We start from the raw sequence: 12842 nt of genomic DNA, 5'->3' as shown, positions 1-12842 counted from the left end.
ACGATTTCACACAAATGTGGTGCATAGGCTAAGTCAGAATAGTGGTGTTTACTATGAAGCAACAGCAATGATTGGAGAAAAATAGGCGACGACCGGAAAACTGTTCTATGGAAATCTGTTCAGGTAATTTGTTTCTGTTGACACTATAACTAAATTAACGAACTCTGCCTTACAACTTTTAATGTTCTTGTAGTTACGTTTTGAACTGGATGGAGAGTACGAGAAAGCGGCAGTTATGAAACAGATGGGATGCATATGGAGGGCCTCTAAATCACGCTTGGTTAATCAGATTCTGAATGCTGAAAATCACACAGAGCGTTTGAAGTTGAGGCCAGATAATATTCAACTTGCAGAGTGGAAGAAGTTTGTGAAAGAGAAGACTAGTAAAGAGTTCAGGGTATGACATCTTAATTAGTTATATTATCTTACATCTGCTTTCTAACACTTCTATATAGGCTGTTAGGGAGTCGTACAAGGAAAGAAGACGTAAGCAGATTCCTCACACATGTAGCCGTAAAGGAATGGTTAGATTGGCAGAAGATTTAGTAAGTATATATACAGGAGCCTGATTTGTGTATTTATTGGAATTTTTTTGGAATTTTTTTGTTCTTGAATCATAAACCTGAATCATTATGCAGAAAAAGGATGGCACTGAAGTGACGAGACTGAATGTGTGGGTGAAGTCACGAACTAAAAAGGATGGCACTGCAGTAAACACAGATGCTGCTGACAAAATAGTAATTCTTATGTTGTTCTCTTATTCATTTGTGATGTTTAAAATTAGAGTTAAAATCTCACATAAAAATTTGAACTTGTGACAGGAAAAGGCTACTGAGTTTATTCGGTCTGACCATCAAGGATCATCATCATCAAACCCAAAAGAAGATACTCTTACTCAGATCTTGGGACCTGACAATCCTGGACGATTGAGGGCTATGGGTAGAGGAATGAGTGTGAGCAAACTGGCTTTTTTCGAAGTGAAGAACAAGTATGTGACTGAAATGCAACAGACACAAAATAAGTTGAAGCAGCAGGTCGAAGAATTGCAAGAGGCTCTTGCTAAAATGAATAGTCGAGTAAGTGTTTCTGAGCAACTCTCCTGTGATTTTTTTTTTCTTATTAAAGAACACAAACCTTATTTATTTTTCTAATTACAGAGGCCAGAATCGGAAGAGGGTGAGAATTCAGCACCAAGAGTAAGTACTTGTGCAAATCGGATTCATGCTCAACTAACTTGAACGGAATGTAACTGTTGTGTTGATTAATCTTTGTAGAGTGTGACGAATAATTGGACACCACAGCCTAAGTGTATCCTATATGATTGGTGTGACAAGGAATGCAAAGTAGCCGAGGGTCGTTTTCTGTCATCGGATGAAATGGAGTTTGTTAACAATGTGCCATTGGGCCCTAATTCAGTTAAGGTGGTAGTTGAGACGGCTATTGAAGTAGATGCATTTCTTTGGAGACCGGCGCCAAAAATTTACACTATTGGTCAGGCTGTAGGAGAAACAGTTGCGTGGCCTCAAGATTCTCTTCTTGTTCTTGACGAGGAGATCGATCCAGATCACATTCTTGGTAAAGTAAGGTTTTCAGTCCTCATCTCACTTTGGTGTCTAAGTTTCTGTTTTCTAAAATCTAGTAATGTATTTCACGTGTTGAATTTATTGTTTTGACAGAGCCCTGAGACAGTAGAGAAGAACAACTGCAAACTTCTACATTGGTTAACACAGGATGAAGAAACAGTTGCTGAAGGTCGTTGGGAGAGTCGTGATCCCAAAGCCTTGGTGGATGGCCTTCCTCTTGGACCAAATGCTGTGAAAGTATATGTAGATGCGGTGACGTTACCTCAGACTTTTCTTTGGAGGCCAACAGAAAAACACTCAACCCTCGGTGATTGTTTGAAGTCGTATGTAGCATGGCCTCTCAGCAGAGTTTCATTCGACAGTTTAAACTCTGAGTCACCAGCTACAGAATCTCCTATTACGCAGTCACAAGTACACACTCCACCGGCTCCTGCTAATATTTTAAAACCAGTGGCACAAACTCCTTCAAGCTCTCGGAAGGTAAGTAGTAGTGTAGGTTGTGTTGATATATCTAATAAAGTTGGTAATGCTTTCATATGTGTTACACTAATGGACATCATTCTCATACACAGATTGTGAAAGAAGGTCAGAAGTGCAAACTGCTCGACATTACCGGTCAGAAAGTTGTTGTTGCAGAAGGACGCTGGTCTTCAAACAACCCAGAACAGTTAGTGCATTTTGTTCCTTTGGGAAAAAATGCAGTTCGTGTGTGGGTTGATGTAGTCAAGGTGGATGATGCCATGGTTTGGAGGCCTACATCTGCAATCGAGTGTATGGAGGATGCTATTGGTACCACTATAGCATGGCCTGAAGACAAGGTTGTCATCGTGTGAGGATGAATAAGAACGTATGGTCTTCTATTTTCATTGCTTTAGAACTTATGAACTTATGGTACTTAGTGCAAATGACACTTGTGTTCTTACTTTTGAACTTAATTATGATATGGTATTTCTATTATGAAATTTCAGACTTTGTTTACTTCTTTTTGAGCATTTTGTGTATTTATAGTGAACCATTTATTGGGCGAAATAGCATATTTTAATGGGTGAAATAGCATATAAAATAAGTTATGATACACTCACTTGATATCACGAAAAAAATGCTATAAATCATATGAACATAACTCAATACCACTGCTGCAACACATCATAAAGTAGCACCAATGTAAAGCTACTACAACGTAATTGATGGCTACAGAATATAGCTATTTTACAAAAATATATAGCAACATAAAAAAGTTATTACATAATTTAGAACAGCACAAAATAATAGCTATTAATAGGTTTAATACAGCAGATAAATATAGCTGTTATACAATTTCCTATAGCATAAATTGTGTGTAATAAATAACCGTAACACAGCGAAAACATAACGCTATTAAAGGCTACTCTACGATAGCGTCATCCGAAAACGCTATCGTATATAGGGACTCTATTATAGCGGTCGTTTTCATAGCATTTGTAAAACCGCTATGGATACCATATAATAGCGTTATCCGTATGCTATTAAAAGCCATATTTGTTGTAGTGGCATCAATGGATCCTCGCAATTGAGTAGAATATAGGTGTGTGCACTATGAGCGTCTTGTTCACTCGATCACCAAACCTCTTTTTATTTCCCACCGAGTCGCCCAATCTGGCTAAAGATGTCTGGAACACCAGCAACTGCATATGTTGGCGCAACACCACCATCATCATATCTTCTTGAAGCTCTTCTCCGGGTACATACTTTTGACGCAAAGTAGTACGATGTGAAGTGAGAAACTTCTTCCGTCAAACTTCCAGAAATTATAGAACCTTCAACTTTGGCGAGGTTCTTTGCTTTTCCCTTCAAATATTTTATGGCTCGCTCATACTGATACATCCATCCGTAATGTACAGGTCCACGAAGCAATGCCTCATATGGGAGGTGGAAAGCTAGATGCTCCATGACGTCAAAAAATCCCGGAGGAAATATCTTCTCCAAGTTGCACAATAAGATGGGAATGTTCTCCTGAAGCTTTTCCACAACTTCTTCTTTAAGAGTGCGTGTGCTCAGATCCCTGAAAAATAATCCAATGCATATTTTATATTCCAAAAACAATTAAACACATTATTAGTCATATATTATTGCAAACTAAACCATTATAAAATTACTGTGCTATAATATACTACCTGCAAGTGCTTCATGTACGTTTGTTAAAAGTAGCTCCGCAAATGCAAAGGGCAGTAGTCGTTGCATGAAGACATGACAATCATGACTCTTCATCCCGGAGAACTTTTGACCCTTTTCAACACATCTGGAAAGATTTGAAATATACCCGTCGGGGAACTTCACTTCTGATGCCATCCAGTTGAACAACACCGACTTTTTTTCTGAAGACAATCTGAATATCGGAACGGAAACTTATCCATTGCTTTTTATATGTAACTCACTTCTTGAGCAAATATCCGGTAAGTCCAACCTCGATTTTATGTTGTCTTTTGTCTTCCCTGGGACATTCAATATTGTATTCATGATGTTCTCAAAGAAATTCTTCTCTATATGCATCACATCGAGGTTGTGGCGCAGAAGAAGATCCTTCCAACATGGCAACTCCCAAAATATACTCTTCTTATGCCAGTTGTGATGAACACCGTAAGAATCAGGCATATTACGAGGGACATGCCAATTACCACCACAACGAACTGTTTCGTTAGCTCCGTAGTAGTCGATTTGCGCTTCAATTTGTTCTCCAGGTAGATATGGAGGAGGAGTGTCTCTCACCACCCTTTTGTGCCAAAACAAATTTTTGTTTCTTCGGTACGGATGGCCAATGGGAAGAAATCGACGGTGACAATCGAACCAACTTGTCTTCCTACCATTCTTCAGTTGAAACGCATCTGTCGTTCCATTACAATATGAACAAGCTAATCTCCCATGTATAGTCCATCCAGACAACATCCCATAGGCAGGAAAGTCACTTATGGTCCACAAAATTATCGCAAGCATCGTAAAATTCGTCTTCGTTGAGCAGTCATACGTCCTTGATGATAAGAGTTTCAAGGCTCCTAATCAAATGTTGTAGAATAAATGATGTCAAACCAGTTCTAAGTGATTCTAAAGCAAAGGGAATGCAAGACCATGCTTAATCTAAGTGCTATCAATTGGTGAGATGATTTTTGTTCTAGAATGCTACCAAGTTGGAATAAAGGACAAAGCTTTCTTTCTTATGAGATAAGAGAATTTATGAGCTAAAGGAATTGACCTTGGGTGATCAAGTTTTAATCTAAATGTGTTAACTTTTAACCAATCTATCTACCTTAAACCTAGATACCATCCTAAACAAACTCTATCTCTAGATGAATGTTCATTTACTAAGATAACTCAAGCATCAAATCTCTTTGGTTGAATGTTATCTAAGTAATCATTAATCTCAAGTCTACTAGCCATCCTAACACCTTTAACAACAAATCTCTTTGGTAAATAATGTTAAAAGCTTAGGAGAGTTGGTTCAGGCATTTCATCAAACACCTTTCAGGCATTTCATCAAACACCTTTCAGGCATGAAAATCCTAGAGCTCAACTTTAGAGAGGCCAACTCTAGAGTTGCATTAAAAGCACTCTACTAGCAAGGAACAAGATGAATCTATACTAAAACACCTTAGATCTAGCTTAATCACCCTTAGTCTCCCTAACCCATGAATCCAAAAATGACTACTCACTACTCTTCATGATGAGCCCAAGAATCAATGATGATTTGGTGCTAATCATGATTAGTGATCCCAATAATCAAGCAATCACAAGAGAAAATGATCAAGATAAGATCTTTCACCTAAAAGTTATTTGTGATTAGATAGAAAAAAACAAGATAAGATCCCCTCTTGGGATTACAAAAGTATTTATATGTCTTTGGTAAACCTAATGGTTTCCATTAAAAATTCTAAAAAGCTCTTGAAAACATTAAATTTCGACTAAGGTAAAGTCTCGACTCGGTCAAGACGATCGACACCAACCCGCGTGGCCTTCCCCGCATTGGACCTTCGACGACACTCCTTCTTCATGCGAGCGGGTAAGGGTCCCCGCGCTGCTTCACCCGCGTGACTCCTCGAACAAAGCTCTTCGGCAACGCGGGTAAGGGAAGATGGAGATCACCCTCGTCGTCGTCCCTGCGTGAAGACGTCGACAATCCTTCTAGCTCGTGCGAGCGGGTAGTCGACCCCGTGTGCCTCTTCCCGCGTGGCTCCTCCGATTTGGTCTTTCCGTGATGCGGGTAAAAGGACTCGGGGTGTTGCAACCCGCGTGAGACTGGCGTTGATGTGGCTTTCGGCGCGAGCGGGTACTGCTTCCCGAGTTGCTCAACCTGCGAGGAGTTCTTCATTTCTTCTTCTCGACATCTCGACGCGGGTAAACTAACCCGCAATGGTTCTCCCCGAGTTGAACTGGCTTGAACTCGAACTAACTTCATTTTCAGCAGTGGCGACTTGCTTGCCTTCTCTCTTCTTTGCTGCCAATACTTGCTGCCTAGAAGTTCCTCCCGGCGTAGATACTGAGGATAGAGACTTCCCATGTCTAGCAGTCTCTTGCCTTGCAAGCTCTTGTTTCTCAGCTTTCATCTTATGTTGGTCCTTTCTCCCCATTTGTACCTAAAAATTTCAAACTTTGGAAAAGGATAAGCAAATGGGAGAAGAAAACTTGACAATGCAAATGTGAATTCAATTCATAATGATTCAGTTATAACAAAACTATCACATTGCACACAAGATGTGATCATTAGCAAAGAGTAAGGCTTTTAAGCAAAATTTTAGCATCAAATGAGTTCTTCAATTAGTAAGCTCTCTAATTAAGTCTTCAAACACCCTAACTAACCAATTCTAGCCAGAATCACATAGGATTATACCAATTCCGAAAAATCCTCAATTCTCATGAACCCTAATTTTCAAAGTTCAATTTCAACTCAATTTCACCATGTAATTACCAACCCTACATGATATATAAACTTTCCCTAGTCTATTTCACAAGAATCTAGCAAGAAAAAGATCAAATTTCAAGTTCAAATTTCTAGGGTTCATGAGACCTACGAAATTGAACTTATTGATACAATACCTTGCTTTGGATGAAAGGAAAAGAAGATGTGAAACAAGAAAATAGACTACAGGGGCGAAAGCTTGGATTTAGGAAGAAGAATGAGTTGATTTGGTGAAGAATTGAGTGAGTTATGGGATGATTTGGCTAGGGAGGTTTTGATGTTTTGTGAAAGAGGAATGAGGGAAACGGGAGAGAGAGACGCGGGGTAGGGTAATTTAGGGGTGAAACGGGTCGGGTTTAGGGTTAGAAACCATACCTGAGCGGGTTAGACCCGAGTGACGCGGGTAGAAAGAAACACCGGGACCCGCGTTGCGCTCCCCGCGTGACAATGTCATCGATTGTGTTCGTAGTGCGAGCGGGTAGAGCAACCCGCGTGACTCCTCCCCGCGTCAAAACATCGGCGAAGCGATGCGGGTAAGGCAACCCGCATGGGCTAACCCGCGTTGGAACGTCGTCTCCGACCAAATTCGTACGAGCAGGTGAAGGAACCCGCGCCACCTATCCCGCGTCTTTTTTTTTTTTTTTTTTTTTAGTGAAGTTTATACATGGATAGACATGAGACTTCCTCCCAAGTGAGCTTGTTTAAAGTCTCTAGCTTGACTTTGCTTCCTTTTGGCTAGGCGGTGATGGGGTCGGAGAGTGAAACCGAGATTCTTTTCTCCTCTATTGTGGTTCCCATGTAGAGCTTAACTCTTTGTCTATTGACTGTAAAGTCTCCACCATTCTTATCCCATAACACAATTGCCCCATATGGCCTAACTTCCTTGATCTTAAAAGGACCGGACCATCTTGACTTGAGTTTCCCGGGAAACAACTTCAGTCTAGAGTTGTAGAGAAGCACTTGATCTCCAGCACTGAACTCTCTCTTAAAGATCTTCTTGTCATGAAAAGCTTTGGTTTTCTCCTTGTAAATCTTTGAGTTCTCAAAAGCATCCAGTCTAATCTCATCAAGCTCATTGAGTTGGAGAAATCTCTTCTCCTTGGCACTCTTGATGTCAAAGTTCGGTAACTTAACAGCCCATAATGCCTTGTATTCAAGCTCAACTGGTAGATGACAAGCCTTTCCATACACAAAGTTGAAAGGTGTGGTTCCTAAAGGGGTTTTGTAAGCTGTCCTATAAGCCCAAAGTGCATCATCTAGCTTGATAGACCAGTCTTTCTTTGTAGTCCCCACAGTTTTCTCCAAAATAGACTTTATTTCTCTGTTGGAGATCTCAACTTGACCACTTGTCTGAGGATGGTAGGGAGTTGCAACCTTATGCTTCACACCATTTTTCTTGAGAAGACTTTCAAACAGTTTGTTGATTAAGTGGAAGCCTCCATCACTAATGACAACTCTTGGAACTCCAAACCTTGGAAAGATGGTGCTTTTGAACATCTTGATCACCACTCTAGAATCATTGGTAGGACTTGCTACAGCTTCTATCCACTTGGAGACATAGTCAACAGCTACAAGGATGTATTTGTTGCCAAAAGATGATGGGAATGGTCCCATGAAATCAATACCCCACACATCAAACATCTCCACTTTTAGAATTGGGTTTTGAGGCATCTCATTCCTTTTGGTGATGTTCCCTCTTCTTTGGCATGAATCACACCTAGAGACAAAGTCTTGAGTGTCCTTGAACATATGAGGCCACCAAAACCCAGCTTGTAACACTTTTGAGACAGTCTTGAAAGTAGCGAAATGACCTCCATAAGATGATCCATGACAGTGTGTGAGAATCCCTTCAGCTACCACTCTTCTATAGAGTTGACCTCTACAAAGGATGTAGTGGTAAGGCTCATCCCAATAGTATCTCTTCACATCTTTGTAGAACTTCTTCTTGGCATATCCGTCAAGACCCATTGGCTCTCTTCCACAAGCTAAGTAGTTCACCAGATCAGCATACCAAGGACCTTTCTCTTCAGTTGCCTTCACCTCTTCAAGCTTCTTTCCAGTTTCACAAACCGCTACCACTGCTCCAATTGCCATGATCTGTTCCTCTAGAAGCCCTTCATCAATAGGGATACCACTATCAATCTTCAGTCTAGACAAGTGATCAGCTACACCATTCTCGACTCCTGGCTTGTCTCTGATCTCAAGGTCAAACTCTTGTAGCAGCAAGATCCACCTCAACAGTCTTGGCTTAGCATCCTTCTTGGCCATGATATGTCTCAACGCAGCATGATCAGTGTAGACTATGACTTTTGACCCAACCAAGTAGCTTCTGAACTTCTCAAAGGCATAGACAATGGCTAGCAGCTCCTTCTTAGTTGTAGCATACTTCATTTGGGCTTCATCAAGAGTTTTACTCGCATAGTAGATCACATGAGTCTTCTTGTCCTTCTTTTGACCAAGAACAGCTCCCACATCATAGTCACTAGCATCACACAATGGGGGCACTAACCAGCTTGTCTTTCAACTTCTTGAATGCTTTCAGACATTCCCAATCAAAGTTGAATGCAGCTTCCTTGCATAAAAGCTTAGTCATTGGCCTTGCTATCATTGAGAAGTCTTGGATGAATCTTCTATAGAATCCAGCATGACCAAGGAAGCTTCTAATGTCTTTAACCGTCTTTGGTGGAGATAATCCAATCATCACTTCGATCTTGGTCTTGTCTACCTCAATCCCCCTTTCTGAAATCTTGTGTCCAAGCACAATCCCTTCCTTAACCATGAAGTGACATTTCTCCCAATTCAGCACAAGGTTTGTCTCTTCACATCTCTTGAGGACCCTGCTAAGATTGGATAAACAAGCAGAAAACGAAGATCTGTAGACAGAGAAGTCATCCATAAATACCTCCACAACATCCTCTATAAGATCAGAGAAAATAGACATCATGCATCTTTGGAAAGTGGCTGGAGCATTACATAGCCCAAATGACATCCTTCGATAAGCAAAAGTACCATAAGGGCATATGAAAGTTGTTTTCTCTTGATCATTTGGATGTATGGGGATTTTGAAGAACCCTGAATACCCATCAAGAAAACAATAATAGGGATGATTTGCAAGTCTCTCTAGCATTTGATCAATGAATGGCAATGGATAATGATCTTTTCTAGATGCTGAGTTAAGTTTTCGATAATCTATGCACATCCTATGTCCTGTTATTTTTCTTGTTGGTATTAGTTCATCCTTATCATTTTTGACCACAATAATTCCTCCCTTCTTTGGGACAACATGCACAGGAGACACCCATTTGCTATCCGAAATAGGATATATTACTCCTGCATCTAAGAGTTTCAGGATCTCTTTCTTAACAACATTTTTCAAGTTGGGATTCAACCTTCTTTGATGTTCTATAGAAGTCATAGATTCATCCTCTAGATGTATCCTATGCATGCATAAAGAAGGTGATATCCCTTTAATATCATCTAGTGAGTAGCCTATTGCCTTTCTATACTTTTTAAGTTCATTCAAAAGTTTAGACAATTCATCTTCACTAAGCTCACTACTCACTATGACAGGGTAAATTTCATTAGGGCCAAGGAAAGCATACCTTACACCATGGGGAAGAGGTTTAAGCTCCACTTTTGGTGCCTTGAGTTCACTCCAATCATCCTCTTGGAGGTTCTCTTGTTGAGTGGCCGTGGAAGCATGGTGAGCCTCATATGTAAGCTCCTCATTCCGACCTTCACCACTAATCCCCTTGTAAGAATCCAACATCTTCACATATGCATCACTTTCCTTGTTCTCAATCACTTGGACTTCTCTCTCAATTGTTAAAGCATGCTGTAGAGAGTCTTCAAGTGCCAACTCCTCTAGAAGCTCATCAGCTAGAGCATCCATTTCATCAATGTAGAAAACTTGGTTCTTGATGGTTGGCTTCTTCATCACTTCATTGATGTCAAAGTGGAGAATGTTCCCTTGTCAAGATGAAGATCAATCTTTCCTTGTCTAACATTCACAATAGCTCCTGCTGTGGCTAAGAATGGTCTTCCAAGGATCAAAGGGTCTTGGGCTTCCTTCCCCATCTCCAACACAACAAAATCAGTAGGGATCTCAAAGTTACCAACCATCAGGGGAAGGTCTTCTAAAATACCAACAGGAATCTTCACTGATCCATCAGCCAACACCAAAGAGAGTTTACACTTCTTGTATTGAGTAGATCCAAGCTTCTTTGCAATAGACAAAGGCATCAAGCTGACACTAGCCCCAAGATCGTACAAACACCGTTCAAATACCATGGATCCTAGAGCACAAGGTAAGGTGAAACATCCTGGATCCACTAGCTTCCTTGGAACATCTAACCTCTCGATAATGGCACTGCACTCGTGGGTAAGGATCATCATGCCCTCCATCTCTTTCTTCTTTGCAGCTACAGCATCATTCAAGAATTTGCTGTATTGAGGAACCAGCATAAAAGCATCAATAATGGGTATTGTGATTCTCAAAGAGTGCCTTGTACTTTTCCAATAGCTGTCTTTTGAATCTCCCAGGGAATGGTAGCTTTGGCTCATAGGGAGGATGAACAAAAGAGGATTCCTTTGTTGGAGTAGCAGTTTCACCATGTTTCACTGTCCTCTTCTCTTCTCCAACCTTTCCTTTACCCTTAGCTTCAACAATCTTTTCTAGAATTTCTTCATCAACCTTCTCATCTACAATCACCACTTCATCATCAATGTTGATAACCACCTCCCCACCTTGCTTTTCACCATCCTTGGTGAGAATTCTTGGAGATAACTGTTTACCACTCCATAGGGTGATTGCTTTCATAGTTTCCTTGGGATTTTGCTCTGGCTTTCCAGGTAATGCCCCTTGTTGGCGACTTGGTTGAGAATTCATTGAAGCAAACTGGCTCTCCAAATGTCTGATCTTGTTGTTGAGCTCATTGTAGCTTCCATCAATATTGGAGTGAATGTTCTTGAACTCATACCCCATTGTCTTCTCATTCTTTGCCTGAAAATCCAAAAGTTTCTTGAACATTGCATCCACACTTGTATCTGAAGCTGGAGCTTGGGAAGAACTTCCTTGAGCCTGAGTAGACTGATTGTTGTTATTGTTGAAACCAGGAGGGGTGTTTTGTCTAGGTTGATAGCTCCCTTGCTGAGTGTTTTGCTTCTGTTGGTATCCTCCTTGCTGGTTGTTAGAGTAGGACATTTGCTGGTAGTTGTTGTACTGAAAGTTAGGCTCCTTCCTGTACCAAGAACCATTGTTGTTGATGAAGCACAGCTCTTCTTGGCCTTCCAAACCATCAACCTCATTGATCTTGGGAGGAACATCTTGAATAGGACCACCCACAAAGTTCATCTGCTCTTGCTTAGCTTGGTTGGAAAGAAGCAAGTCCATCTTCTCTTGCAAGAACTTGATCTCTTTCTTTCTCTGTTGATCATCACTTCAGTTGACCCTATCATGTTCCTCACTGTAGACCGAGTCACTCTTAGCCATGTTCTCTACCAGTTCCTCTGCCTCTTCCTCGGTTCTCCCCAAGAAGAAACCATTCCTGGCAGTGTCAAGCCTGTTTCTGCACTGTGGTAGAGCTCCTCTGTAGAAGGTGCTAAGCAAACTCTCCTTGCTGAAACCATGATGAGGGCATTGAGACCAATAGCCCTTGAACCTCTCCCATGCTTCACTGAAACTCTCTAGACCTTTCTGTTGAAACCCAGATATTTTGTTCCTGATCTTAGTTGTCCTTGAAGTAGAGAAGAACTTGTCTAGGAAAGCTCTCTTACACTCTTCCCAAGTGGTGACAGTGTCACTTGGAAGAGTCTTCTCCCATTGGTGTGCCTTGTCTCCTAAAGAGAAAGGGAACAGCTTCAACTTGAAGGCATCTTCAGAAACACCATATGTCTTGGACAAGCCACAATACTTATCAAACTTGTACAAGTGATCAAAAGGGTCTTCAGCAGCAAGACCATGATACTTGTTGTTCTCTATGGTGTTGAGCAGCCCTGACTTGATCTCGAAGTTGTTGTTCTCCACTGGTGGTGCTCTGATTCCTAACCTATGACCATTAATGTGAGGTTGATCATAGGCTCCAATGGCGCGAGCTTTGCGCGGTGGATGTTGTGGCTGGCGCTGTGGTCGAAGGTGATCAGCTCTTGGATCAATGCCTCCTTGGGCATCACCATCTTGAGGCAGATTCTCCATATCAAACCCCAACCTTTGCAAGTGAGCTTGTTGCTCTACTTCTCTTCTCTGTCTTGCAATCTCCCCCTCAAGTGCTCTAATGTCTTCAACTCTTGGAACTATGTTTGTTGGACCTCTGCTCCTTGTGTTCATACACCTG

The 12842-nt window shown here is 41.1% G+C and overlaps 1 protein-coding gene and 1 non-coding gene across 2 annotated transcripts; one reads left to right on the top strand and one right to left on the bottom strand.

Annotated features, from left to right (window-relative positions):
• Positions 1-7245: 7245 nt before the first annotated feature.
• Positions 7246-8778, bottom strand: LOC125579979. Its single transcript, XM_048743905.1, has 4 exons — positions 8545-8778; positions 8226-8481; positions 7657-8078; positions 7246-7542 (listed from the first exon to the last, which is right to left on the bottom strand). The coding sequence occupies exons 1-4, from the start codon at positions 8776-8778 to the stop codon at positions 7246-7248; spliced, it is 1209 nt and encodes a 402-aa protein (XP_048599862.1).
• Positions 8779-12131: 3353 nt separating this feature from the next.
• On the top strand, positions 12132-12238 carry LOC125581231. The gene has a single exon (XR_007318931.1). It is a non-coding gene; the product is annotated as a small nucleolar RNA R71 (small nucleolar RNA).
• The last annotated feature ends 604 nt before the right edge of the window (positions 12239-12842 follow it).

This window comes from Brassica napus, chromosome C1 (assembly GCF_020379485.1).
Source record: "Brassica napus cultivar Da-Ae chromosome C1, Da-Ae, whole genome shotgun sequence".
NCBI classification, from domain to species: Eukaryota; Viridiplantae; Streptophyta; class Magnoliopsida; order Brassicales; family Brassicaceae; genus Brassica; species Brassica napus.
Note: the sequence above shows the minus strand (reverse complement) of the source record. Positions and strands in the feature narration are given on the sequence as shown.

Coding starts and splice junctions, on each gene's coding strand:
- LOC125579979 (XM_048743905.1), bottom strand. CDS start 8,778: ATGGCCAAGAAGGATGCTAAGCCAAGACTGTTGAGGTGGATCTTGCTG. Junction 8,482..8,544: donor AGAAGCTTGAAGAGGTGAAG/GCAACTGAAGAG, acceptor TGTGGAAGAGAG/CCAATGGGTCTTGACGGATA. Junction 7,543..7,656: donor CAGTTGAGCTTGAATACAAG/GCATTATGGGCT, acceptor GAGAACTCAAAG/ATTTACAAGGAGAAAACCAA.